We start from the raw sequence: 24736 nt of genomic DNA, 5'->3' as shown, positions 1-24736 counted from the left end.
TTGAGGCTAAATTTAGGTGGCGGTGCGGGGCTTATGTAAGGGCACGTTTCCGATTTAGTAACGTGGACCAACGGGGTTTAATGAGATTGACCTTGACTGTTGAATGTTGACTGTTGACTGTTGAACCCTTCCATCTTCTTACTTGATTGTACGGAGTTTATCTCTCTTTGTTTTGTTCCTGAAGTCAAGTCACGACGTTGTAACCTCGGAGCTACCTGCAAGCGGACACGTCTTCACCTCGCCCCCTTATCGATTGCAGATAGAATCACACTCCAGTTTCAAGACCGAATTCAACCTTTGTCGACGTTAGTTTACATTTGCTTCTCAATACTGCCGCTCCTTGAAATTTGAAGACTATAGCTACTTGTTTCCCATTCTCGCTTCACATCCCTCCCATATCGCAAAATGACCGGCCCGTCGATACAAGACCGGACCAGCGAGTTCAGCGCTATCTTGGGCCACGCCCAGAAGCGCCTAGGGACATCGAAAGTTGGTTCACAGCGTCAGGCTTTGTTGACTGATGCGCAAAGGCGACAGGCCGATGCGTCGCCCCAGGGGGCCGCACAGGAGGCGAAGGCGGCAAGATCGGAGTTCGCGCGACGGGCGCGAGATATCGGAAGGGGGATTACTGGAACAATGGCCAAATTGCAGCGATTGGCTGAATGTGAGTATGGTCACATTGCTTGAAATGCCAGAAATCTAACCAGGAAATAGTGGCGAAACGGAAAACACTCTTCGATGACCGACCTGTCGAAATCTCCGAATTGACATACGTGATCAAGCAAGACCTTGCCGCCCTGAACCAAAACATCGCTTCGTTGCAGGCGCTCACCCATGCGCAACACCCCAAATCGACTCGCTCGAAGACAGACCAGGAAGGAGAACACAATGACAATGTGAGTGAGACATGAAACGTTGCGCACGGACACAGTCGCTGATTACCTATTTCAGGTTGTTGTCATGCTGCAGGGAAAGCTGGCCGATGTAGGTGCTAGTTTCAAAGAGGTGCTCGAAGTCCGAACCAAGAATATTCAAGCATCCCGAACACGAACTGAGAATTTCGTCTCCTCGGTATCTTCGAAATCACACAGCGCCCTCGACGCACAGCGCTCAGACTCGCCTCTGTATAACACCTCGGGACGACGAACACCTCAGCCCGGATATCAAGGCAACTCCTCCGACCTTTTGACCCTCGAGCCGTCAAACCCTTCACCCTTAGGGCGTCCGTCATTCCAATCAGACCAACAGCTGATGGTAATGGAAGAAGGAGAATCGAGTAACACATATGTTCAAGCTCGAGGCGAAGCCATCGAAGCTATTGAGCGAACCATCAGCGAATTAGGTGGCATTTTTGGTCAGCTGGCGCAGATGGTCAGCGAGCAGTCAGAAATGATTCAGCGCATAGATGCCAATACCGAAGATGTGGTCGATAACGTCCAGGGAGCGCAGAGAGAACTAATGAAGTATTGGACGCGCGTGTCCGGGAATCGCTGGCTGATTGCCAAAATGTTTGGTATTCTGATGGTACGTTCACTCATGTTGAATTTCTTTCCTGCACATCCAACTAATGACCGTTATAGATCTTCTTCCTTCTCTGGGTCTTGATTTCGTGATAGAGATGAGATCCGCCCCTTTTTTTTCATACTGTATTATAATACCTGGCCCGTGTGATTTTGACAGATCATGGCCCTTCTGCATATCCGCACTCGCTGAGCATTTCCATGTCTTTTTACTCTCTGGCTAGACTCTGGGATGTCTAAACCATCACGCTCTTTATCTTCCTTTTCATTTTTTTCCCATTGCTTTTTGGTCTTTGTTGCCTGGGACTGTGTCCTCAAGAGCCACATGCGTAAATACACCTCATGTACCATTCGAATTCAATCAACCGAGGTCATGGATAATCATGAACCGCTTTAAAAACATCTCGAAGCGAGTACTATCATTCTATCTATTTATGCATCAAACTGCGTCATTACATTCCATAGTTCTGACTCCGCCCACCCTAACGAGGGCTGATTATTGAACAGTTCCCACACAAGACTGTCATCCCATCCCTCCACAGACGGTGGTGCATTGGGCTCTCCTCTAGTGGATTCTGCACCCCTAAGACTGACCAAAGCCTGATCGGCATCGACAGCACGGTCAAATATATCTGTGTGGGATGCCATCTGGCCCTCGGTGTTTCCAGCCGTTTCCGTATCAGAGAGTGCAGCTGCTGGATGTTCTGAACGGGAATGTTCGGGATTTCCTTTCACCAAAGGCGCACATAGGTCTAGGAATTTGGAGAATAGCTTACACAGCCTGCCAATCGAGGCATTCGCCTCCGCGAATTGATGTAGTTCGTCGGTGATGTTTTTGATCATATTGAAGTCTTCCTCATTTGATGTTGCGATCACATTGCAAAATAGGACGAAAAACGGTGCTAGCGGGAATAGCAGCATTGTCCTGTTCCAAAATGTCATTAGATATAACCGTATAAGGTATTGAGAGATGGCTATATCATACCAGGTAAGAAAGTATGGATATGGGTCGATAGAATTGGCGCGGGTCGAGAATGCTTCCTGTAAAGCTCGGAGAGTGGTGAGGGCTTCCCGGGCAGTGTATAGACAATTCTCGCAAACCAAGCGGGACTTGAGTACTGAGGAGCGGGCTTGGATGATTGTTGTGAGAACAGAGTAGTAGTTGAAGTCCATCGATAGCCACTCGCGCCGCAGATGGCTCCACGATTGCGGGAATTGCTGTTCTTGGCGACGCCGAGTCTGAAAGTTGGATTAGTGATTGTTTGCTGGTGGATCCTCGATATCTCTTACCATTTGCGAATTGGAGTGGATTATGTGTGCCCGCGCCACAAGATCAGACAGAATATTGGCCTTCTCCGTGTCTCCCATTGTCTTGCTTTCAAGCAAGACGTTCAGTACAGTACTCTTCAACTCTGAATACTCCACTATGCCTGTCATCATGGCATATGTTGGCAGATCGGGATCGATGTGGATCAACTGGGTTGGTTTAAGTTTTAGACTCGGTAGAGACTGTGGTCGGAGAAGTAATAGGCTGAGGGTTTTGTCAAAGTAAAAGCATGTGTAGACACAGGCATGAATGCTTTCCTCTATCTCAGTTCGAGGATTGGCATCTGTGATATTGTGGTAGTTCAAGGAAACAATCATCCTCGAGGCTAGTGCTGTCAACATCCAGCTGCGTGTCATGTTTCCTAAATACCGCATCAAACGGGACTGTCGTGAGTCAGAAATGAGTTGATGTATATGGAGCCACACAAAATAGACAAAAGAAACTTACTGCAGACATAACCGATTGAAGCAAAATCAGGCTAGGTTCAGCTGCCAGCGGAATCTGATTCAAAATATCTATGGCAGCGACCTCATAGCTCTTTCTGAGTGACCGGAAATGATTCCTCAAAGGCTCGCTCGTAATCAGAGGCGCCATTTTTGATATACAACCCATGGCCTTAACCCAGACGTTGATTCGGTAATGCTGGAGAACTTGCTCACATTCTGTGCCCTCGATAATTGCAAGCCCCATTTGCTCTAGAACTTTGTCGGAGATGTGATCAGGCCAGTTGATTGTTCCCTGGCAGTGTGTTTTAGTATCGGGTCCTACAATAATTAGCATCGCTGACACCTGCCCGATTGTCGGTAACTTACCAGGTAGCATCATGAAAAGCAGTTCCGGTGTAAGAGTAGGGGGCTCCAGGTTTTCTTGGACATCCATATCAGGCATGGTCGCAGTCTCCTCAAAATTTAGAGTCGGATTGGACAGCTGACTGACAAACTTGCGCGCTGATTCAAGTGCAGTGCGTCTATCTTTGGATAGAGCAGGGTTGCATTGGAGCTCATGCTCAATGTACTCTATAGCCTCACTGGCATGATGTGTTGAGCCAGGAGAATGTGCCTGGTGAACATTTTGTTGCGCCACAGTCTGAGACTTGCGGTGCTTACTTGGTGGTGGCTGCAGGGTAGCCGTATCATGCGGTTCATATGCTCGATATCGCTTCTGTTTGTCGTTGAGCGATTCAGTAGTACTTGTCAGGTTGGCCGAAGGCGACGAAGATGCGCTGCTAGCGGCGTAATACTTTGTTGGAAAGTATGTTGCTTCTTTACTGCTTGACTCTTCTAGCTTCGCCAATCTCTGGGTTAATTTTTCTAATCTTGGAAAGTTCAGCTGTTGATCCCGAAGACATGCAACGTGAATTACACGTACCGAGATACGCGCGGTCTATGGACTCGTGCCTGGCGATCGCGAAGACATTCTGCGCCTGCGTCTGTACAGTTCATGCAAGGATCCTGACGATCGCATTTCACCTACAATGACTCAAGATGAGCATCGGCACGTCAAAGCATCAAATACGAGAGACGAATGGTTATACCTTCCGAGTATGACATAGATCGCACTGGTAATTGATTAGTTAGCTGAGCTACATACATGTTGCAGAAACAGCATGTCTTTCGCAATGCTATTATCTAGCACACTTACCGCAGACATCTTGGCTTCGGGTTTTCCAACGGAATTTCGGAATCAAAGCATATTAATCAGGTATTCCAAGGGAAGAGAAAGGAGTCTTGGTGAAGTCCGTTGTCGTATGATCGGCGCCCGAACTTCCGGGAACCGAACGAAAGCAGTTTAGTGCGGAGCCTTATGTACAGGGCTACCAAGAAACAAACGTAGTTCTTTTTCACCGCCTATCAATTAAATTATACACCGCCCCTGTTATTACTATACATTACAGGAGAACCTCTGAAACTGGCTGAAAGAATATGCATCGGACCGATGCCCCTCTGACTCTCGAAATCATAATCTTATATGTAATATACAACAATGATGGGACATATTACCAGTTGGTATTCTAGAAAGCCTAGTATGATCAATGCTGCGGCGGGTGCAAGAAGTGATTGAGGAAGATGGACGGGATGTACAGTATAAGATCTTACAATTCAATACAGCGATAAATGACAAATTACTGGCAGAATGATAGTGGAGAACTACGTTTGTTTCTTGGAAGCCCTGTATACAAGGCTGTATACAAGGCCTTTTTCTATTTGCATACAAGAAGACGATTGGTGTTTCATTTACTATTTGTATTGAAGGTCCATTCAAAAACAAATTGATTTGAACTATTTTTAGAAGTCACAACCGATTGCCGAATGATTGCACTGAGCTATCATTCATCATAACAATCATAACAGTGTTTACATTCCAATTTCACAACAGACCCATGGAGAACATGCACTTCTGAATCCTCAACAGTATGCGGAATAGCCCCTCGTCGGTCCATCTCATTGTATGCTGCTTGGAACCATATATGGTTGAGTTTGGGCTCGTGGAGTACTTGTTCGCCGTGATCACTGAAAGACGCCATGTACTCGTTCAAATCCCGTCGCATCGCCCACAAAAACTCCTTTTTATGGGACCACGTAGAATCATGATCGCTTTTTTGTTTTCTTTGGTCATCCTTCGCGATAGAAACAAAGAAGCCGACGATTCTTTCCATGGTTGAAGTGGTGAGAAGGAGACTAATCCAGCTTTCGGTGGTGGAATGAGCAATTTCCGGTTCCATCAAGCGCTGGACCGTCGAAAATAGAAGCTGCATGCAGTGGTGGGTCGACAAAAATATAAGTGTATCGTCAAAAGGCGCATTTCGAAGAATGGATTGCTGTCTTTCAATAGAACAAGCCATATTTTTGTGGTGATGACCTGAGTGATTAGGGTCAGAGCCAGAAGATGCAGCCGATTCTAAGAATAATACCGCGTAGGCTCTATATTCGTGTAAGTGCCCTTCCAAAAAAAAATTTAAACAAAACCTAGTGGGGCCATACATCGGATACAAAAGCTTGGCCTGGAGCGAAGCAACGGCTTTGCTGTAGACAACTTCTTTCTCTGTCTTGGAAGATGACCACAAAGGCTGAGCATTTGAATCGGTCTCCAGATGATGTTCAACCACATGATCTGCCAGGTGGTAGGAGAGTCGAATGCAAGTATTCCAACATCGCTTTAAATCGCCGAGATATCCCAGGGAATATTCCGCGTTGTCGTGAGGCATGTCTGTACTATATTCAGGGGGAGGGGGAGGGAATAGCTCGGATATGAAGGCAATATCATCACCCGGCGACAGGGCATCATTGATGCAATGGCTTTGATCATGCATATGTTTCCGGAGTTGAATATATGCCCATGCGATGGCATATTCCAGCTTGGAAACCCGGTCGTGGAGTGCTCGACAGGAAAGAGACAAAGAGCCAATATCCTTCAGATCGCAGGAAGCCAGGATCGCAACAAAGACATGAGATGGGAGTCGCTTCCACCCCGAAGCTTTAGGCTCAGCTGACGTCGTGTCCCGTCTACCTTTCCGAAGGACTGTTTTGACTCGATTGAGGAAATGCATTATGGCTCATACATTTGACGAATTATTTGAAATATCCTTTGACATGTACTTTTGGGGTCTTCGACATGAAAATAACCCGTAAATAAGATAAATGGTGATAGAAATATTCGAATGAAGTCGCTCCAGTTGTTTTTCGACTGTGCTCACTGTAGAGACGCAGGAATGACACCAAATAGAGCACTGCACAAACACAGTCGGATACTTTGAGTGAAAATGTGAAATTTAAAGAATGCCAACCGGAAATCAAGCAATAAGAGTGGAGAAAAGACAAGCCAATCGAAGTACACAATGTGAGACAACCGAGATTAGGATGATGTCGCAGACTTGGTGCCTTATATTCAAGGCATCATAATACCAAGACTCCGACTTCTGCCTTTCCGATCCGGGTCCTTTCCTCTCCTCAATGCCACCAGAGATAAAATTGCTTAATCAAAGCATGCAAGCCAGTTATACCTAGATGGGTTGTTTCCCAAAGAGTGTGCTACAGCAATGGCTAGTCTAAATAGCTCCTTGAATGGTGGGCGGGCAATAGACTCGCCATCAAAACAACCCACATCGTTTGCATGTGTGGTTTGTCACAACCGGAAGGTCAAATGCGATAGACAAGACCCATATACCCGCTGCTCAAATTGCGCAAAGGCGAATGTGGAGTGTATCTACCGTCCTCCGCCACCTCCTCGTCGCAAAAGGGACCGAGAAACCAATGGGAGTATATCTCAAGAACGGGGAAAGCATCTTAGACGCAGCACTGGATTTGATGGACATCCTTCAACCCCTCAGCATCGCAATACTAGGGGAGAGCAACGGCCTGAAGGAGGGAAAAGTGGGTCTGGGAAGATGATCATGAAAGGTGGCAACTCCATCTATCTGGACAAGTGAGTTGCTTTCGCTAAATTTCGCCTGATATCATAGTTCTGACTTGAACAATAGCAATCTTTGGACGAGTGTCAGCAATGAGGTTAGTATTTTCTTACTCCCGCCTGCTGTCAATTCTGACCATCTTCCCTAGCTCCCAAATGCAGCAGACGTATTAGGCGATGGATCGGATAATAGTACCGATAACATTGCTCACGATGTGAGCGACGATTATGCGATACTCTCGACATCTGCAACCAGAGACGTTCTTACGGATCTCCACCCAAGCCCCCTGAATATCTTCAAGTTGTGGCAGGCGTTTCTCGAGAATGTGAACCCACTCACCAAAATTATACATGCTCCAACTGTGCAACAACAGATTTTGGACGCCATGAGTGATCTGGGAAAAGTGAGCCGGGAGATCGAAGCATTGATGTTCGCGATATACTGCATAGCATTGGTTTCCTTGCAAGCAGAAGATGTCGAAAAATCTTTCGGAGAAAGCAAGAAAGCCCTCCTATCAAAGTGCAGACGAGGAGCCCAACTCGCTTTCAAGAATGCATCGCTTCTTCGCACATCAAGCTCAGTGGTTCTCCAGGCGTTTATGCTCTACCTAGTGTGTTCACCTTCCTTCAACGAGATCTCTAATCCCCTTTAACGATTAACGATGTTTCGGTAGCTCTGCATGCGTTCGTTCTCTGATCCACATACTATCTGGACATTATGTGGTATTGCAGTAAGAATCGCTCAACGAATTGGGATTCACCGCGACGGGTCTGCATATGGACTTTCGGTATTCGAAACTGAGATGCGCCGTCGCATCTGGTTCCAACTCGTGATCATAGATGCCACATCTGCACAGTTCTGCGGTGTAGCATCAACGCCGCTACCAGCCACAATTGATGTCCAACCACCAATGAATGCAAATGATAGCGATCTTGATCCTCGCATGACCGAGCCAGCCTGTGAGAAGCCAGGGCCGACAGAAATGATGTTTGTTCTGGCTCGGAGTGCATTTGGAAAATGGCTCCTTCGGTTGTCAAACCAGGTTGAGAGTTCTAATAATGGGCCATGGGCCTTCTTGTCATCGTCATCAATGTCCTTGAAGGACAAGGACAAGACTATTGATGAACTTGAAGCACACATGGAAGATAAATTCCTCCGGCACTGCGATAAATCCCTCCCGCTACACATGGCAACGGCAATGATGGCGCGCTCGGCTATATACTATACACGGCTAATGGCACACCATCCTCGTCAATACCAGGATCCCAACACTCGCATCCCCCAACCAGAGAAAGACGTCATCTTTGAGAATTCCCTCAAGATGACAGAATATGCTGACTACGCACAAAACAATCCAATTGTACGGAAATACTCATGGCACATGGTGAATCATATGCCGTGGGATGCCATAATATTCATGCTCTCGGAAATGCGGCACCGGACTGATTCTGAAGAGAAGAGCAAAGTCTGGCAACTGATTGGAAATGTGTACTCTGGACATATCAAGTCGATGAACAAGAACGGCCCAACGCCTCTTCACATGGCTATTCAAAATTTAATTGTCAAGGCCTGGAAGACGTACATTGAAGAGTGTAATCTCAATGACCGCACACCAACGCCTTGTCCAACCATCGTTGCATCTTTGCTAGCCAATGCGGAGGGAATTTCCAGCCCGCAACACGAAGATGAAAACTTCACAACCGGCGAGCGTGTAACTAGGCTACAAGATCAACCGAGACACGACCGTTCTAGTTCACAACTTGGACTGGAGGCCGAGAACTTTGGTTTCCTGCTTGGTGATAGCCCGCAGGATTGGAATGAATGGGACAATCTTCTCAGTAACTTCCAAGGATCTTTTACAGATGATGCAACATATCTGTCGTGACCTAAAAATGAGTTCCTCAAATTCGTTGACCCACCATTCGTAGCAAATCAAAAGGTCTGACAGAAATTATCGTGGTCGAAATCTAGTATACCCCAACATCGTTGGAGAGCCTCGCGCTGATCGGCACGCGACACTCCGATGCCGTTTAGCTGTCTTGGAGTCCATGATCCTCGGGGTCGGCGACTAACCAGCCGAGTAGTGATAGATCAACATTCTTTTAGAGGTTTATTTCCTGGCAGAGCGATGGTACCTGCCTGGTCGAAATTTTATTTAAAATCGGTTCCGCCCGGCGCTGTTTGGATATGACCACCAATTTCCTACCTTCAATCGTCTTTTGATCACCATATCCATCCCTTGATATATTGATTCAACCTACATACCCTCACTCCGAAGATCGTCCCAAAGATGAAACCCAAAACGGATGTTCTTATTGTCGGCGCAGGCCCAACTGGCCTCGTCCTTGCTCTGTGGCTCCACCACCAAGGTGTCAATGTCCACATTTTTGACCAGGCAGAGGGTCCGGCGAAAAACTCAAGAGCGATAGTTGTTCATGCCCGTATAGTCGAGATGTATAGACAACTTGGATTGACCGAAGACTTGCTGGCACTCGGGTACAAGCTGCCGTCGACAAATCTCTGGGTACACACGGAGCACAAAGCACACATTTCACTAGAAGACTTTGGCCGCGAGTTGACTCCATACCCGTTCATGCTAAGTGTACCGCAAGACGACCATGAAAGAATGCTTGAAAAGCGACTGAATGACGTAGGGATCCATGTTGAACGAGGGTCAAAGTTGCAAGGCTTTGTGGACCATGGGTCAAGCATCACTGCTACTCTGTTTAACGAGAGCGCTGAGAGCTCAACCACACATGAGGCGTCATACATAGTTGGTTGTGATGGAGCACATTCAGCTGTTCGCCACGGGATTGGTGCCAAATTCGAGGGCGAAACATACAAACCGCTGTTCTATATTGCCGACGTCGAAGGCAAAAGCGACAAGCATTTCAACGGCGAAGGGAACGTGGTGTTCACCAACGACACTTTCAACCTGGTAGTCCCGTACAACAAAACAGGTCATGCACGATTAGTTGGCATCATAATGCCGACCAACGACGACGATGACAATCATGAATCGTCAGAACATGAGCATCAGATCACATTCGATGACGTTCGACCGCAAATCATGCAAGTGATGGATATCGACATCACAAAAGTCAACTGGTTCTCCACCTACCGCAGTCACCACCGTGTGGCCGACAAATTCCGCAGCAACCGAGCGTTCCTTGTTGGGGATGCGGCTCACATCCATAGCCCGGTTGGCGGGCAGGGCATGAACACCGGCATCATGGACTCGATCAACTTAGCGTGGAAGCTAGCAACGGCCCTCAAACAAACAGACATGACCGAAGAAGCAAAACACCAACTGTTGGAATCATATGAGTCCGAGCGCCGCTCATTTGCTATGATGATAGTCAAGTCGACGGACACGGGGTTTACGACATTGACTTCGAAAGGATTCTTCCCGCATATTCTTCGAAATTGGCTGATTCCATACCTTGTGCCCCTCCTTTTGAAATTCGATTTTACCCGAACCAGAATCTTCCGGGGGGCTTCTCAGCTCATTTGCAACTATAGGGGCAGCACTCTTTGTCAGACTGGCGAAGGGACCGTGCAGCCTGGCGACCGTCTTCCGTGGGTTGAAATCAACGAGGTGGACAATTTTTCGACCTTGCGAGATGTTTCTTGGCAGCTCCATATCTACGGAGAGTCTGTGCCGGAACTTGAGAAGTGGGCCCGGGAGATGAAAGTGAAGGTTTTTGTTTTCCATTGGCACGATCAATACGGCAAAGTCGGACTTGTCAAGAATGCTGTCTACTTGCTGCGACCTGATCAGTATATTGCAGGCATTTTTGAGGGCTCCTCTGTTGAGAGCCTGGACGAGTACTTTGCTACTCGGGGGTTTTCCCTGGGTAGAGACTAGGCTTTGGAATATTACCCAGAATCAGAGTTATCCACCCTGTTCATTATCACCTCCCAATTTCGATCATCGTTATTTTTCCCTTTTTAGCCCACGTGCATTGTCGAATGCCGCATTTTGCCGTTAATTTCCCGTTTAGGAGGCGGAAAGTAGAGTGCTTTTCCGACTCAAATTACTCCAAATGACAGTGTGCACATTGGATATGGGAGCCACATGGCTTGCACACGCCTCGGCATGCGAAAGGAACGGAGCGTGATTGGTGACTTGGCACAGATTAAAGCCCGTTGGCGGATGATTTGATTGGTGTACCTGTGGGGCTAACCATGGTAGCTCAACCACAAGTGGATTTATGAGGCCCCACCTATACTTCCATGCCTTCCCAGGAATCTTCCAATGTCTCTCTTTGCATCCAATCTCTACACGAGAATTAATAACTAGAATCCTGTACATTAGAATCGGTCCGATAGCATCCGAACTATCTCAACCCCACCCTCCATAGGGCTTTCTAAGGCGTGCTCGCTTACTGTCAACAGGTCGTTGATCGGCCGCTGAAAGCCCAGAGACTGAACATGTGGCAGAGACGGCCGCTTTTCATTTGCCATGGCGTCTAATTTCAGCATGTACATACCGCAAACGCCAAAATATCTACTAATGCATATGGCATGCATGGAGCAAATATATAAAAGCCTTGCGATGACCGAGGAAATGATCTTCGTACTCAACTCAGTCCAACTCTCTCTACCACATCATTTACTGGCACGATGAAGACTACCGCTCTCATTTCCTTGCTTGGTCTCTCCGGCAGCGCCCTGGGTGCGGCCGTGGACAACAGCAAAAGTGCCAACGAGCCCTTCGGCTACAAGTCTGGCTCACCAGAGTCCGTTGCCAACCTGAAGGACAAGATCGAGAATGTTGTCTGGATTCTCTTGGAAAATCGTGGATTCGACAACATTCTGGGTGGTATTAAGAAGAAGGGTCTGGACAATGTCGTCAACAATGGTCCTTTCTACAACCTGGAGGATATTGCCAACCCCAAGAGCACGAAGTGGTCCACCCAGTCCAAGAACTACGACTCGGTTCTCAATGACCCCGACCACTCGCTTACTGGTACCAACTTTGAGCTCTATGGAACTTACAACCCCGACAATGAAGCTATTGCCAATGGCTCTTTGATCCCCAACCTGTCGGGCTTCGTCAACCGCCAAATTCTCCAGCACCCCAAGATCTCCGCCCAGCGCGCAACCGATGAGGTCATGGGCTTCTACTCTGAGAGTCAGATCCCCACTATTGTTGACATGGTTGATGAGTTTACTACCTTCAACAACTGGCACTCATGTGTCCCTGGTGTAAGTACCATCCGCGTTGCAAAACAGTCAAAGATATCAGACTGACCATCAACTAGCCCACCAACCCCAACCGTCTGTGCGCCGTCTCCGGTGTCACCGATGGCCACGGTAAGAACGATGAAGACTTCGATGTCTCCGCCATCCCGACCACCAGCATTTTCGAGGTCGCCTCCGAGAAGGGCATCTCGTGGCTCAACTACGACGGCACCAACGGTGCCTTCCTTCCCGATTCCCTGTTCTTCAACTGGACCGCCCAAAACGCCAAGAGCAACGTCGTCCCGCTCGAGAACTTCTACCAGGACGCCTACCTGGGCCTCCTCCCCCAGCTGTCCTACATCAACCCCTCCTGCTGCGGCCTGAACACCAACTCCATGCACCCCTCCGGAAACGTCTCCTTCGGTGAGGTTTTCCTGAAGCAGATCTACGATGCCGTCCGCACCGGTCCTCAATGGGAGAAGACCCTTTTCCTCGTCACCTTCGATGAGACCGGTGGATTCTTCGACCACGTCGCTCCCCCTCTTGCCGTCCGCACCGATAACAAGACCTACACCGAGACCGCCCACGATGGCAGTTCATACACTTTCAGCTTCGACCGTCTCGGTGGCCGTATCCCTACCTGGTTGCTGTCTGCTTATGCCCCCAAGGGTCACGTTGAGGGCTACGGTACCAACCCCGTCACCGGCCAGTCTTCTCCATACTCTGCTACCTCCGTGCTGAAGACTCTCGGTTACTTGTGGGACCTTAAGGATCTGAGCCCTCGTGTCGAGCAGTCCCCTGCCTTTGATCACCTCATTGGTCCTACCAAGCGCACTGCTCCCAAGACTCTCAAGAACCCCCACACTTTCGCCGATGCTATCTAAGAGCCTCCTCGAAAGTGGTGCTGGCTTGATGTGATATACACAAATGGTCCAAGCTTGTTACTCGTTATCCTTTCCATTTCTATAGAGTTTATTGGTTTGTCAGGGATTTCCCACCAGCCTTCAGCTTGCTTAAGCGGTTGGTTTGATATGATGTTTAAACGTTACAATTATTAAATAATCAAATACTATACAGTTTGTTTTTTTGAACTTCTTTTCGGGTGTCTTACTAAATATCTATACATCTTGGATAGATCGCGGTGAAAAGCACAAGTTGCACAGATAAGTCTTCTTAAGTATACCCTGTTATGACACTTCAGCAGGAACCAGCTCCTAGATCTTGATCGGTACTTTGGCCCTTCACAAATTAGCGGTCGAGTTACACCCCAGAACCACAACCAGCTTGCACCAGGCCTCCAAATATCTCTGGGAGACAATGTCACTTGCAGCATGGGAGTATTGGACGTGGAGATGCCCCTTCCGTACATTGAGTCCTTGGCATTTGATGCCAATGTTGGCCACTTCTCTATACAATAGGCGGTTCGACCGAGTGGTCTAGGGCGATTGATTAGAAATAAATTCCGTTCGCGGGCATTCATTATGCAGCCGTCGTTATCTTTCTGCTCTTTCTGCTCTTTTATTTTGGCTGTTTTTCTCCTTCATAGTGGGTCTTCTAGTTGATGTAGAGGCGATTCTGCCTGGTAGAATCAATTGGCATTGTATGCGCATATATCCTTGTTAATTGATGTGTTGGATTTCCATTGCAGCACTTTGGTAAATAAATGTAGAGTGTAGGTTATTTTATTGTAGGAAACAAACCCAGTAGAACGTCATATGCACGAAGCGTACAACTGGCGCCTGAGGCAGACACCCTAAACTTAATTGAGGTGTCGATCTGGAGATTCTCGAATTCCGCCCGGAGTTGGCAATTGATAATCAACCATCCCTCCGAGATCTCCCCAACCACAGCTTCACAACAATCAAAATGCCTTCTCCCATGCGATTGGCAAGTGGGCTTTTGACCCGGGCCACCCGCAATATTGCCATCGAATCCGCCCCAACACAACGCATCCTCCCTCTCCTCCGAAACAACACCGCATCACAATGCCGAGCCTACACCCAAGCACAGCGCCCACGATGCGACCAAAGCCTGCGCACCATGATCTCCACACGGAACAACTTTTCAACCTCCGCCTTCCGAGCAGGCCCCAAGACAATGGGCCAGATGCGCCAGCGCAACTCGACTGGCCCATTCTCGTGGAAGGCCGCGCTGCTCTTCGTGCTGACCGGCGCCGGTATGATGCTCTACTTCCGTGTTGAGAAGGCCCGTCTTGAGCGTAAGCGCATGACGGAGATGAGCAAGGGTGTTGGCAAGCCCAAGGTTGGCGGTCCGTTCGTGTTGAAGGATCTTGACGGAAACGAGTTTACGGCGGAGGACCTGAAGGGCAAATACAGCTTCGTGAGTTACCCCGAGCAATGGAGCAGGAGAGATCCAATGGATATGATATGCTGGAATTGGAACTGAAACTGTACTTGCTAACACAATCTCGTTTTATTTCCACAGGTCTACTTCGGCTTCACTCACTGCCCCGATATCTGCCCCGATGAGCTAGACAAGATGGCCGAGATCATCGAGAAGGTCAAGGCCGCTACCGGCGACGAGAAGCTCTTCATGCCCGTTTTCATTACTTGCGATCCCGTCCGTGATACGCCTGAGGTGCTGCGCGAGTACCTGAAGGAGTTCCACACCGGCATTGTCGGCCTCACTGGCACGTATGAGCAGGTCAAGAACGTGTGCAAGCAGTACCGTGTGTACTTCAGTACCCCTAAGGATGTGAAGCCCGGCGAGGATTACCTCGTGGATCACAGTATCTACTTCTACCTGATGGGTGAGTGGGCTGATGGCGCTATAACCTAGGTATCGAGTTTCAGTGTGCTAACTGTTTATCATAGATCCCGACAATGACTTCGTTGAGTGTATCGGTCGCCAGGATACCCCCGAGTCTGCATCCAAGGTGATCCTGGAGCACATCAATGACTGGAAGAGAGAGGGAAGACCACTCAAGACCGAGTAAGAGTCTTGCGCTAGGTGTATGTATGGAAATTGTACAATATAGTCATTTGAGTATCTGAATACCCTACTCTTGCCGGAACCGCGTTCCAAATGCTCCCTTTTTTTCGTCCTCGTGCTGGTATACTCGGGGTGTCCCGGCCAAACTAGGCAAATATAGAGGCCCAGGAACCAAAACTTTTTGAGTGACATCTGTAAAAGAAACCATCAGCATTACCCACAGTCCACTTGCAAGAAAATCACCAACCATCCAAGTTCACCAAACCACAACCAAATAAAACCCCGACCCAAACACCATCATATCCCTAAACACCCTCGGACCCCAAAACCCTCCCCTCAGCATCCCGATCCGCATTAGCCCTCCACTCCATCCCCCCATCAACAAACTCCTCCCTCTTCCAAATCTCTGCCTTCTCTTTACAAGCCTCGAGCACCTCCTCGCCAGCCCTCCACGCCGCACCCCGATGACCCGCACTAACAGCAATAGCAATAGAAGCCTCTCCAATCGGCACAGTGCCTAGTCTGTGCGCAATACTCACTCCCGCGAGCTTATGCGTCTTTACAGCGGCCTCCGCGATCCCCGCTAGCGTCTTCAGCGCTAGAGGTGGGTAGGCTGTGTAGCTGAGCTGTGAGACGGAGCGGCCTTCGAAGGTATCGCGCGTCGTGCCGAGGAAGAGGATGTTGGCACCTGCGGCCGGGGAGGATGTTTGTGATAGAGCGGTGTTTGCGTCCAGGGTTTCGTAGGTTAGTGTTAGGTGGATGTTTTGTGCTGCATCGTGGTGGGTGCGTGGGTATGTTTTTGGGTCGAGATGGGCCGGGAGGGGAGCTGGTTCTGAGGAACTCATTTTGTTGGATTTGAGAGTGTCAATTGTTCGAGAGAATTGGGCTCTTTGGAATGTTGAAAGTTGTTGGAGTTGTGGCTGTTCCCCCTCGATGCTTATCTGCTGCGGGGATCGGTTGATAAGAGCTCCGATCCGCGGAAAGCACCGCTTGTGGGAGTTGGCAGCTTTGGATATTAAGGGTTTGTATTGGTTCTATGACTCTGTTTCTACTGTGTGGTGTTTTGTTCACGTTTCTTCATTGCAAAAAATAGTCTAGGTACAATGTATGGAGGAAGTGGCCTGTGCCCAACCTCAGATCTCATCTATATATATATATCACAGGAGCAATACAACAGCCTCATACGGCCGAAGTGTCCACTTTCCACCAGAGAAGCGCTGGGAAGCCTCCTCAACACCCTCATAAGTGTCGAGCAAGACCTGCTTCACGCCAGTGATACCGTTGCTGGCGGCATCCCACTCTAGAGTCTTCTCTGTCCAGTGACACACAACCAGGGCTTTTTGGTCTTCATACTGGCGAGTGTACGCAAAGACCTCCTGATTTGGTTTGTCCAGAAGTGTGAAATCGCCGTACACGAAGATATCAAGGTACTTCTTGCGCAATTTCAGCACAGTCGCCCAGTAATGGTATGTTGAGTTGGGATCTTTGACTTCGGCCTCGGCATTGACCAGCACATAATCGGTGTTCACAGACATCCAGGGCTTGACACCAGGTCCAGTGAAACCGGCATTCTCAGCAGCTGACCACTGGACTGGAGTGCGTCCGTTGTCGCGTGACTTCTTCTGATATTCTTGCAGAGCAATTGCTTGGGCAGCGGTGTCGTCCTTGGGGATTCTATAGAGCACATATATTTAGCCAATATCCGCAAGTCCAACTAGGAGAGTGGGATTTTACCTTTTCCAGTGGTTTAGACAATCAATGTCTTTGTATTCTTCGATCCCCCATGTTTTGGGCACATTTCTTGTTCCCAGCTCTTGTCCTTGGTAAACAAACGGCGTACCAGCCTGCAATACCAGTGCAGTGGCCAGCATCTTAGACGCGACCAGGCGATACTCCTCACTGGCATTTGTGTAACGATCAATAGAACGCGGCTGGTCATGATTCTCCCAGTAGAGCGCATTCCAACCACCATTGGTATACATGAACGTCTGCCAACGCTCAAAGAAATCCTTCAAATCTGTGAGCTTCCAGCTACCAGGTTCAAACTTATCGTATTTGCCATGGTCAATGTCAACATGTTCGAAATTGAAGATCATGTTGAGTTCGTTGCGCTCGAATTGAACCGCACGGAGCACCTCTTTCTCGTCGGCGACGAACGGCATCTCACCCACACTAAAGGCATTGTACTCCTTGAGAATCTTGCCAAGATCCGCGAGGTATTCATGCAAGCGTGGGCCGTTGGCGTACCACTTGTCGCCCCACTGCCAGGGAGTCCGCGGGTCTTTGATGGGTCCATCGGGGAAGCTCTGCTCCTTGCTAATGAAGTTGATCACATCCATGCGGAATCCGTCACAGCCCTTATCTAGCCAGAATCGCATGATATCGTGCACTGCCTTGCGGACGGGCGGGTGTTCCCAGTTGAGGTCGGGTTGTTCGACCGCGTATAGGTGTAGGTAGTATTCTTGGGTCAGTTCGTCCCATTGCCAGACGCTTCCTAGAGTAGATTATAGGTTAGATGGAGTTCACTACCTGATGAGAATAGAACCACATACCCTGGAAATGAGAAACCCAGTTGTTGGGAGGCTGGCGATTGCCCTGCTCATCATACTTCGCCGGCTTCCAGACATACCAGTTACGGTACTCGTTATCCTTGGAGCTGCGCGACTGTTTGAACCATTCATGCTGATCGCTAGTGTGGTTGACGACCAGATCCATGAGGAGTTTCATACCGCGCTGGTGGCACCCGGCAATCAACTTCTCGACATCTTCAACTGTGCCATACTCATCGGCGATGCTGTAGTAGTCGGAAATATCATAGCCCATGTCCACCTGCGGGGATTTGTACGATGGACACAACCAAACGATATCGACGGCGAGGTTCTTGATGTAGTCCAACTCGGAGATGATACCGGGGATATCGCCAATACCATCGTCATTTGAATCCTTGAAGGAAGCAGGCCAGATTTGATACACGGAGCTTTCTTTCCACCAGGCACGGTGGTTGGACTTTCCAGGCGTAGCCATGGCAGTTTGAGATGCGGATGGCAATTTGGAGAGGATATTAGGATATTCGGAGAGGAAATAAGAAAAAATTTAAGATTCAGAAGCACCACTGGCTATATATTATGTTATTCGCTGTGAAAGCTGTGTTGGGAAGGACACTTGGACCATGGTCAATCGCTCATGTTTATCCCACCGCGGGGCAGATGCGGGCAATAGTCGGGGGCTCTCAGCTGTTGATATGTCGGCCCGAGATTACTAGGGGTGAGCCGTACTTTGAAATGGAGCTGCATCTGTTGAATCAGAAGCCACACGATGCTGTGGATCGTCTCCACATGGATGATAATGGGTACGATGATGAAATTGGGTTGGGGTTCTTGGTGGGCGATGTTTCAGATTTATCTAACAGATATCAAATCCCTAGGCATAGAATATCAAATTCATTGAAACAAGTAGCTCGACAATAATCTAGTGATATCGTCCCACGGACCGAATGTTATTGCATTTCCTGGACTGGGAAGTGTTATTTTCGTCCTGTTATCTTCCAAGGTTGGACTTAGTCAGCATAACCGTGGGCCCAGGCAGCGCCGAGAAAGACGCCGAGAAAGACGCCGATGGACAATCTGGCTTTCATTTGTCCTATCCCCTTCCAATATGGCACCCACTGAGAGCTAAGGGCCCCGCGAACTGATTGGCTGCTATTTCCTCTACCTCTGACATGATGGCCCAAAACTATGCCAAGAGAGCAAGAGCTGGAGCCTGCGTCAACTGTCGGTAGGTGAAGTGATGTCTCATCTATCATCTATGTGATGCTAAGTATGAAATGTTAGCATGCGCAAAAGACGATGTAGTCCATTGGGTGATGGGCGCGGATGCAAACTTTGCCGGTCTCTCTCTATTTCGTGCGGTTTGGATGATCCTCATTTCGTCTCCAGCCTGTCAAACGGTCCCCAAGAGATGTCAATACAAACCAATCGGGAGGTGTTCCATGATCTAGTTCTCCTGTACTTTCGCTTCGTCCACAATGTCGTTCATACCATGATCCACGAAGCAAGATTTATGCACCAGTTAAATGAGGGCACGGCATCCATGATACACGTTTATGCCATGTGTGCACTTGCTGCTAGGTTTTCCGATAACCCTGTCTTCCATGGCATTGCTCGTGGCTCACGGGGAAACATTTACATATCCGAGGCTGTGCGTCTCGCTCAACAGTCTATCATCATCCCAAGCCTGGAATCAATGCAAGGCCTGGTCTTGATTGGCTACTACTACGGCGGGGAAGGTGATACGAAAGCAAAGCATGTGTATATCGGGCTCGCTAGGTTACACGCAGAAACCTTGTCGCTCTGGGGTGTGCCCAAGGATGACAGCCCCATCTATCAAGAGGAATACCGCCGCACATGGCTTTCCGTGAATATTGCTAGTGATTGGTCGGCAATAGATATATCAATCGAGCCTGTCTCGTTCAATCAAGGCCGAAAAATCGATATTCTCGAATTTGATGATATGGCTTTCCAGAGTCTCGATCTAGAACTGGAAAAAGCTCCTCGTTCGCCTTCATCCCCATACACTATGTGGGCTCACATGGCGAAGACACTTGACATATTCAACAAGACCAGTGTGCTACTGCGACGGATGAGTCAAGGCTTGGTTTCTTTTGATAATTATTGCCAGGAGGCGGCTGTACTTGAAGGCCGTCTTGATCAATGGGAGGAAAGTTTGCCTCCGAGTCTAAGATATACTACGGACAACATCATGTCCTCTGTCAAGCAACGGCTTGGTCGGACTTTCTTAGCAATGCACATTGGCTACCACCACTTTCGCCAAATGCTATTTTTCCCTTTTCTCGACGCACGGAGGGATCAACACACTATAAAGCTGATACAAAACGCCATCCAATGCAAACAAAGTGCAAATATAATATCCGAAATCTTACGGCATAGCACAGACATCGAAGGTTGTGATTTGAACTGTTTCATCTACGGGCATATCGCTGTAATCAGCTCATGTGTTCATCTTCATACTCTACTCTTCAGTGGTAGTCCTGAATTACCTTCCATGGCACGAGAATGGCTACTATCAAACTTCAAATACTTAATGGAAATTAAATCATATTGGCCTGTGGTCGACCAATCTGTAGGTCCATTCCCCCCCAATTTATCCTATGGAAATACGACTGATCACATTAATAGATAGCACGCTTGCGAAATTTCCAGAATTCCTGCCGGGATTCAATCTCAGACCCTTTTTTGCTTGATAATTGGATGGCCCGATTTTTGACCGAGCACTCTTCTTACCTCTCCGAGCGTCAAATATCCACGTTACAACCCTCTGGTTTGGACCCAGAGAGTACCAACGCGCTCGATATATCTGTAGAAAATAGTACGCCTGTACTTGTTAACAATATGGAGAGTGATTCTGAGATGGGTGATTTGTCCAATTTGCTACATGATCAACAAGTGACCAACGACGCTCTTGTCAATCACGCGATTGATTGGCTACTTGAATGAGTTTATAGCTATCAAAGTTAATCTAAATTGAATCCCAATTCCATCTAATCCGCGAATACAAATGACTTGAAACGGAGAATCATTGCAAAGCAGTAATCATCGATGCCGTGGAAGCGAGGTCTTGGCAATGTAGATGGGCACAAATTCCAGGAGAATATCAAAAACTATCTCGGCGAGAAAGTATCCTATAATTACTATACCCACGTTGAAAGTGACTTTTTGGAGGATGGAACCGACAAATTGTAGCATCCTCGAGGGGAAAGAAACAGACACCAACCTTCGCAATAGCAGGCCATGTCCCTGGAATGCGGGGATATTTGGGGATGGCGGCAATACACCAATCAGATACTGAAAACACCGCCGGGGCTTATACAGCATAGTCTGAACAAGCCATAACTTGGCGATCGGAAACAGTACCTCTCGGGGCTTCGTTATAATGTATTCCGGCAAAGCCCATGGGTGTTCGCACCGAAGGCCGACATATGAGAATTATAAAGATGGGGGTTTCCTAGCTGTACCCGTGAAGGATTTCATTTTACCAGCGGAAACCATTTGTCTTTACTGTGATGGCCTACCCGATCATCACAGCTCCATCTGTCGAGCAGCATTCATCCGGCTTCGGGATTGGAGTCGCCACCCCGCGGCTATCCTGGCGATTTTTGACCCCATCCGACACTAGTGTGAAAGAATGGAAACAAATTGCCTATGAGATTCAGATTTCGCGAACCTCAAGACCAATCGAGACCTACCAAGTGACAGGAGATGACTCCGTGTTGGTCCCCTGGCCAAGCGAACCGCTGAAATCGCGCGAAAGTGCCCAGGTTCGAGTTCGATCATATGGGACTTCAGACGGACAGTCTCAGAGTGAGCCAACAAGCTGGTCCTCGTGGACTACTGTTGAGTGCGCATTGCTCACCCGCGATGATTGGATTGCTATTCCTATCGCGAGCCCGACACCCCGAACACCAGACAGCTCTCTACGGCCAGTGAGATTTAGAAAAGAGTTTCACGTCGGCGATGGGCCAATCAATCAGGCACGCCTATACATCACCAGCCTAGGCGTATATCGAGCCTTCATCAATGGCCACGAGGTAGGGGATCAATGCATGGCTCCAGGCTGGACAAGTTACCGACATCGTTTGAATTACCAAGTGTATGATGTTGTACCTCTCCTCAACTTGAATGGACCCAATGTCATTGCAGTAGAGGTCGGCGAAGGATGGTATGCGACACGACTTGGATTCCTTGGGGGACGCCGACAGCTATATGGGGATCGTCTTGCTGTGCTTGCACAGCTTGAAGTTCAGCCGCAGAATGATGGGCCGGATCTTTCTGTGGTAACCGACTCGACATGGGTCTGTTGCCCAAGTGCCATCATCAAGAGTGAGATATATGACGGCGAAGTGTATGATGCGCGCGAGGAGGACCACGATTGGAACGTACCAGCTCCGGAGAACAACGGAGCAGCCTCCTGGATGTCGGTCCAAGAGTTGGCCTTCCCGACTGCCGCCCTGGTTGCTCCAGATGCGCCACCAGTTCGGGTGACCGAGGAGAGAAACCCAGTGAAGGTCCTGCAAACACCTTCGGGGAAGACGGTGATTGACTTCGGTCAAAACCTGGTCGGTAGGGTGCGCATCCGCTCCTTGAACAAACCGTCGGGTAGCCATGTTACCTTGACCCATGCAGAGGTCCTGGAACATGAAGAAATTGGAACTCGGCCGTTACGACACGCAGAATGTAAAGATGTAATCATCTCTGCCGGGACTGAAATCCAAGACTGGTCACCCAAATATACCTTTCATGGATTTCGATATGTTCAAGTCGATGGTTGGACAGATCAAGATCCCTCATTGATGATCAACGTAACCGCACTGGTATTACACACAGATATGGCCCGCACTGGCTGGTTCTCATGCTCTCACCCGATGGTCAACCAGCTACATAACAATGCTTTGTGGAGTATGCGCGGCAACTTCCTGTCTATTCCGACTGATTGTCCCCAGCGGGATGAGCGTCTTGGATGGACCGGTGATATCCAAATCTTCTGTCCTTCTGCCAACTTCCTTTACAACACTGCCGGGATGTTAGGAGATTGGCTCAAAGATGTGGCCGCCGAGCAACTTCTAGATGGTGACGGCTTCATCCCTCCTTTTGTTGTCCCAAATGTCATTAGTGAGGAGTTGTGGCCGCATCTCCCACAAGCCATTTGGGACGATGTGGTCATTTTGACACCCTGGGATCTCTACCGTTCATATGGAGACATGGATATCCTTCGTCGACAGTATCCTAGTATGCTGGCATGGATTGACCGAGGCATTCGAAGGGGCCCAGACGGCCTGTGGGATGCTGAGCTTTGGCAATTAGGGGATTGGCTGGATCCCACCGCTCCCCCATTTGAGCCAGGTGATGCTCGCACAAACGGGACCCTGGTGGCAGACGCATATCTCGTACATGTGACTAGTACAATGGCTAAAATCAGCAACGCTCTTGGAGAGACAGGCGATGCCACACGCTTCCAATCAGACTCCAGCCAACTCAAGACCAAATTCCAAGCGAAGTATATCGCGGAGTCAGGTTTGATAGTCGGAGATACTCAGACCGCTCTCAGTCTTGCGATTATGTTTGATCTTCATTCGACCCCTGATCAAGCTGTGGCAGCTGGTGCCCGTTTAGTCGACCTGGTTAGACTAGCCAAGTTCCGAGTGGCGACCGGATTTGCCGGCACTCCGATTATTACCCACGCGCTTACGAAATCGGGCCATCACCAAGTCGCCTACCGCATGTTGCTAGAGAAAGGCCGGCCATCGTGGATGTATCCTATCACCATGGGAGCAACGACTATGTGGGAACGATGGGATAGTATGCTTCCGGACGGATCAATCAATCCAGGAGAGATGACCAGCTTCAACCACTATGCGTTGGGCTCAATCATCAACTGGCTACACTCAAGTGTTGCGGGTATCAGTCCTATTTCGCCAGGGTGGAAGGAAATCCGAGTTGAACCAATTCCAGGGGGTACTATTGACTCGGCCGAGGCTGCGTATGAAACACCGTATGGACGATTGGAATGTCGATGGAGGATTTATCCCGAGGATGATCAATTCAAGTTGGAGCTGTTGATACCTCCGAATTCATGTGCGTTGGTTATATTACCAAGTGAGAAGGCCCGGGAGAAACCCCGTGCACTTGATATAAAGCGGGATGGGATATGGATTGGATCTGGATATTATCAATTCTCGTGTGAATGGAACGCAAGTAGCCATTGCCATGGGTGGCCTCCAAGGCCGATTATTCCCATTATGCGGAAACCTGAGCCTGAGAGCATTGCTTGAGTATATACAGAATGTTCACATGCATGACTTGGTTTGAGATACGCACTGAAGTAAAAGCTACCCCAATATTCAAATTCAAAATAAAGCGAATAGCTGAGTGCATTTGTTGCAGCTCGAAAAATCGGTCTTGGGCCTCTTCGAAGAGCTTAGATAGTGATGAGTGACTTTTTTCATTGAAGACTCCGTTGTGATTGTGTTTACACCTGCTTGTCTATTACACTCACCTGTCATATATATTACACCTTATTAATTCTTTCAGTCTCTACATTTAGATGTTCTCATTCTTGTTTTAGAACAACAGTGATAGTTAATATGTACCATTCATATTCAGGTACGGGGAAGGCCATAAGCCATGCAAGTCCCCAATTACCAGCGTTCCTCAAGCCCATAAATGGGGGCCCAAGGCCCAACCAGCAGTGGGTTATGGGCTATGATGGGCTATCGATGGGGGTCCTGCGACAATCCCCACTTCTTTTTAGCGCCGCCATCACCCCCCC

General features: G+C 48.6%; 11 protein-coding genes across 11 annotated transcripts; 7 read left to right on the top strand and 4 right to left on the bottom strand.

Annotated features, from left to right (window-relative positions):
• Positions 1 to 405: 405 nt before the first annotated feature.
• On the top strand, positions 406 to 1613 carry PEX2_030610 (t-SNARE syntaxin; the record flags this gene model as incomplete). The annotated part of the gene is made up of 4 exons (XM_016740336.1): positions 406 to 664; positions 715 to 896; positions 952 to 1524; positions 1581 to 1613. 4 exons carry the CDS (start codon positions 406 to 408, stop codon positions 1611 to 1613), a joined length of 1047 nt encoding a protein of 348 aa, XP_016597508.1.
• A 339-nt stretch (positions 1614 to 1952) lies between these two features.
• On the bottom strand, positions 1953 to 4497 carry PEX2_030600 (fungal specific transcription factor domain-containing protein; the record flags this gene model as incomplete). The annotated part of the gene is made up of 7 exons (XM_016740335.1): positions 1953 to 2445; positions 2506 to 2759; positions 2811 to 3230; positions 3295 to 3611; positions 3660 to 4157; positions 4216 to 4276; positions 4489 to 4497. 7 exons carry the CDS (start codon positions 4495 to 4497, stop codon positions 1953 to 1955), a joined length of 2052 nt encoding a protein of 683 aa, XP_016597507.1.
• Positions 4498 to 5173: 676 nt separating this feature from the next.
• PEX2_030590 (uncharacterized protein) lies at positions 5174 to 6157 on the bottom strand (the record flags this gene model as incomplete). Its single annotated transcript, XM_016740334.1, has 1 exon — positions 5174 to 6157. One exon carries the CDS (start codon positions 6155 to 6157, stop codon positions 5174 to 5176), a length of 984 nt encoding a protein of 327 aa, XP_016597506.1.
• An 880-nt stretch (positions 6158 to 7037) lies between these two features.
• On the top strand, positions 7038 to 9140 carry PEX2_030580 (fungal specific transcription factor domain-containing protein; the record flags this gene model as incomplete). Its single annotated transcript, XM_016740333.1, has 3 exons — positions 7038 to 7217; positions 7404 to 7865; positions 7929 to 9140. The coding sequence occupies 3 exons, from the start codon at positions 7038 to 7040 to the stop codon at positions 9138 to 9140; spliced, it is 1854 nt and encodes a 617-aa protein (XP_016597505.1).
• Positions 9141 to 9545: 405 nt separating this feature from the next.
• Positions 9546 to 11123, top strand: PEX2_030570 (putative FAD binding monooxygenase; the record flags this gene model as incomplete). The annotated part of the gene is made up of 1 exon (XM_016740332.1): positions 9546 to 11123. The coding sequence occupies one exon, from the start codon at positions 9546 to 9548 to the stop codon at positions 11121 to 11123; it is 1578 nt and encodes a 525-aa protein (XP_016597504.1).
• A 758-nt stretch (positions 11124 to 11881) lies between these two features.
• Positions 11882 to 13326, top strand: PEX2_030560 (putative phosphatidylglycerol specific phospholipase C; the record flags this gene model as incomplete). The annotated part of the gene is made up of 2 exons (XM_016740331.1): positions 11882 to 12466; positions 12523 to 13326. 2 exons carry the CDS (start codon positions 11882 to 11884, stop codon positions 13324 to 13326), a joined length of 1389 nt encoding a protein of 462 aa, XP_016597503.1.
• Positions 13327 to 14308: 982 nt separating this feature from the next.
• Positions 14309 to 15398, top strand: PEX2_030550 (SCO family protein; the record flags this gene model as incomplete). The annotated part of the gene is made up of 3 exons (XM_016740330.1): positions 14309 to 14782; positions 14888 to 15212; positions 15277 to 15398. The coding sequence occupies 3 exons, from the start codon at positions 14309 to 14311 to the stop codon at positions 15396 to 15398; spliced, it is 921 nt and encodes a 306-aa protein (XP_016597502.1).
• Positions 15399 to 15699: 301 nt separating this feature from the next.
• On the bottom strand, positions 15700 to 16239 carry PEX2_030540 (molybdopterin synthase catalytic subunit; the record flags this gene model as incomplete). Its single annotated transcript, XM_016740329.1, has 1 exon — positions 15700 to 16239. One exon carries the CDS (start codon positions 16237 to 16239, stop codon positions 15700 to 15702), a length of 540 nt encoding a protein of 179 aa, XP_016597501.1.
• Positions 16240 to 16551: 312 nt separating this feature from the next.
• On the bottom strand, positions 16552 to 18418 carry PEX2_030530 (glycoside hydrolase family 13 protein; the record flags this gene model as incomplete). The annotated part of the gene is made up of 3 exons (XM_016740328.1): positions 16552 to 17068; positions 17129 to 17888; positions 17947 to 18418. The coding sequence occupies 3 exons, from the start codon at positions 18416 to 18418 to the stop codon at positions 16552 to 16554; spliced, it is 1749 nt and encodes a 582-aa protein (XP_016597500.1).
• A 2076-nt stretch (positions 18419 to 20494) lies between these two features.
• On the top strand, positions 20495 to 20907 carry PEX2_030520 (uncharacterized protein; the record flags this gene model as incomplete). Its single annotated transcript, XM_016740327.1, has 2 exons — positions 20495 to 20533; positions 20590 to 20907. The coding sequence occupies 2 exons, from the start codon at positions 20495 to 20497 to the stop codon at positions 20905 to 20907; spliced, it is 357 nt and encodes a 118-aa protein (XP_016597499.1).
• A 566-nt stretch (positions 20908 to 21473) lies between these two features.
• PEX2_030510 (glycoside hydrolase family 78 protein) lies at positions 21474 to 24239 on the top strand (the record flags this gene model as incomplete). Its single annotated transcript, XM_016740326.1, has 1 exon — positions 21474 to 24239. One exon carries the CDS (start codon positions 21474 to 21476, stop codon positions 24237 to 24239), a length of 2766 nt encoding a protein of 921 aa, XP_016597498.1.
• Positions 24240 to 24736: the final 497 nt, after the last annotated feature.

The sequence above is a fragment of the Penicillium expansum genome (assembly GCF_000769745.1).
Source record: "Penicillium expansum strain MD-8 chromosome Unknown contig84, whole genome shotgun sequence".
NCBI lineage: Eukaryota > Fungi > Ascomycota > Eurotiomycetes > Eurotiales > Aspergillaceae > Penicillium > Penicillium expansum.
This window is presented reverse-complemented; position numbering and strand designations above follow the sequence as displayed.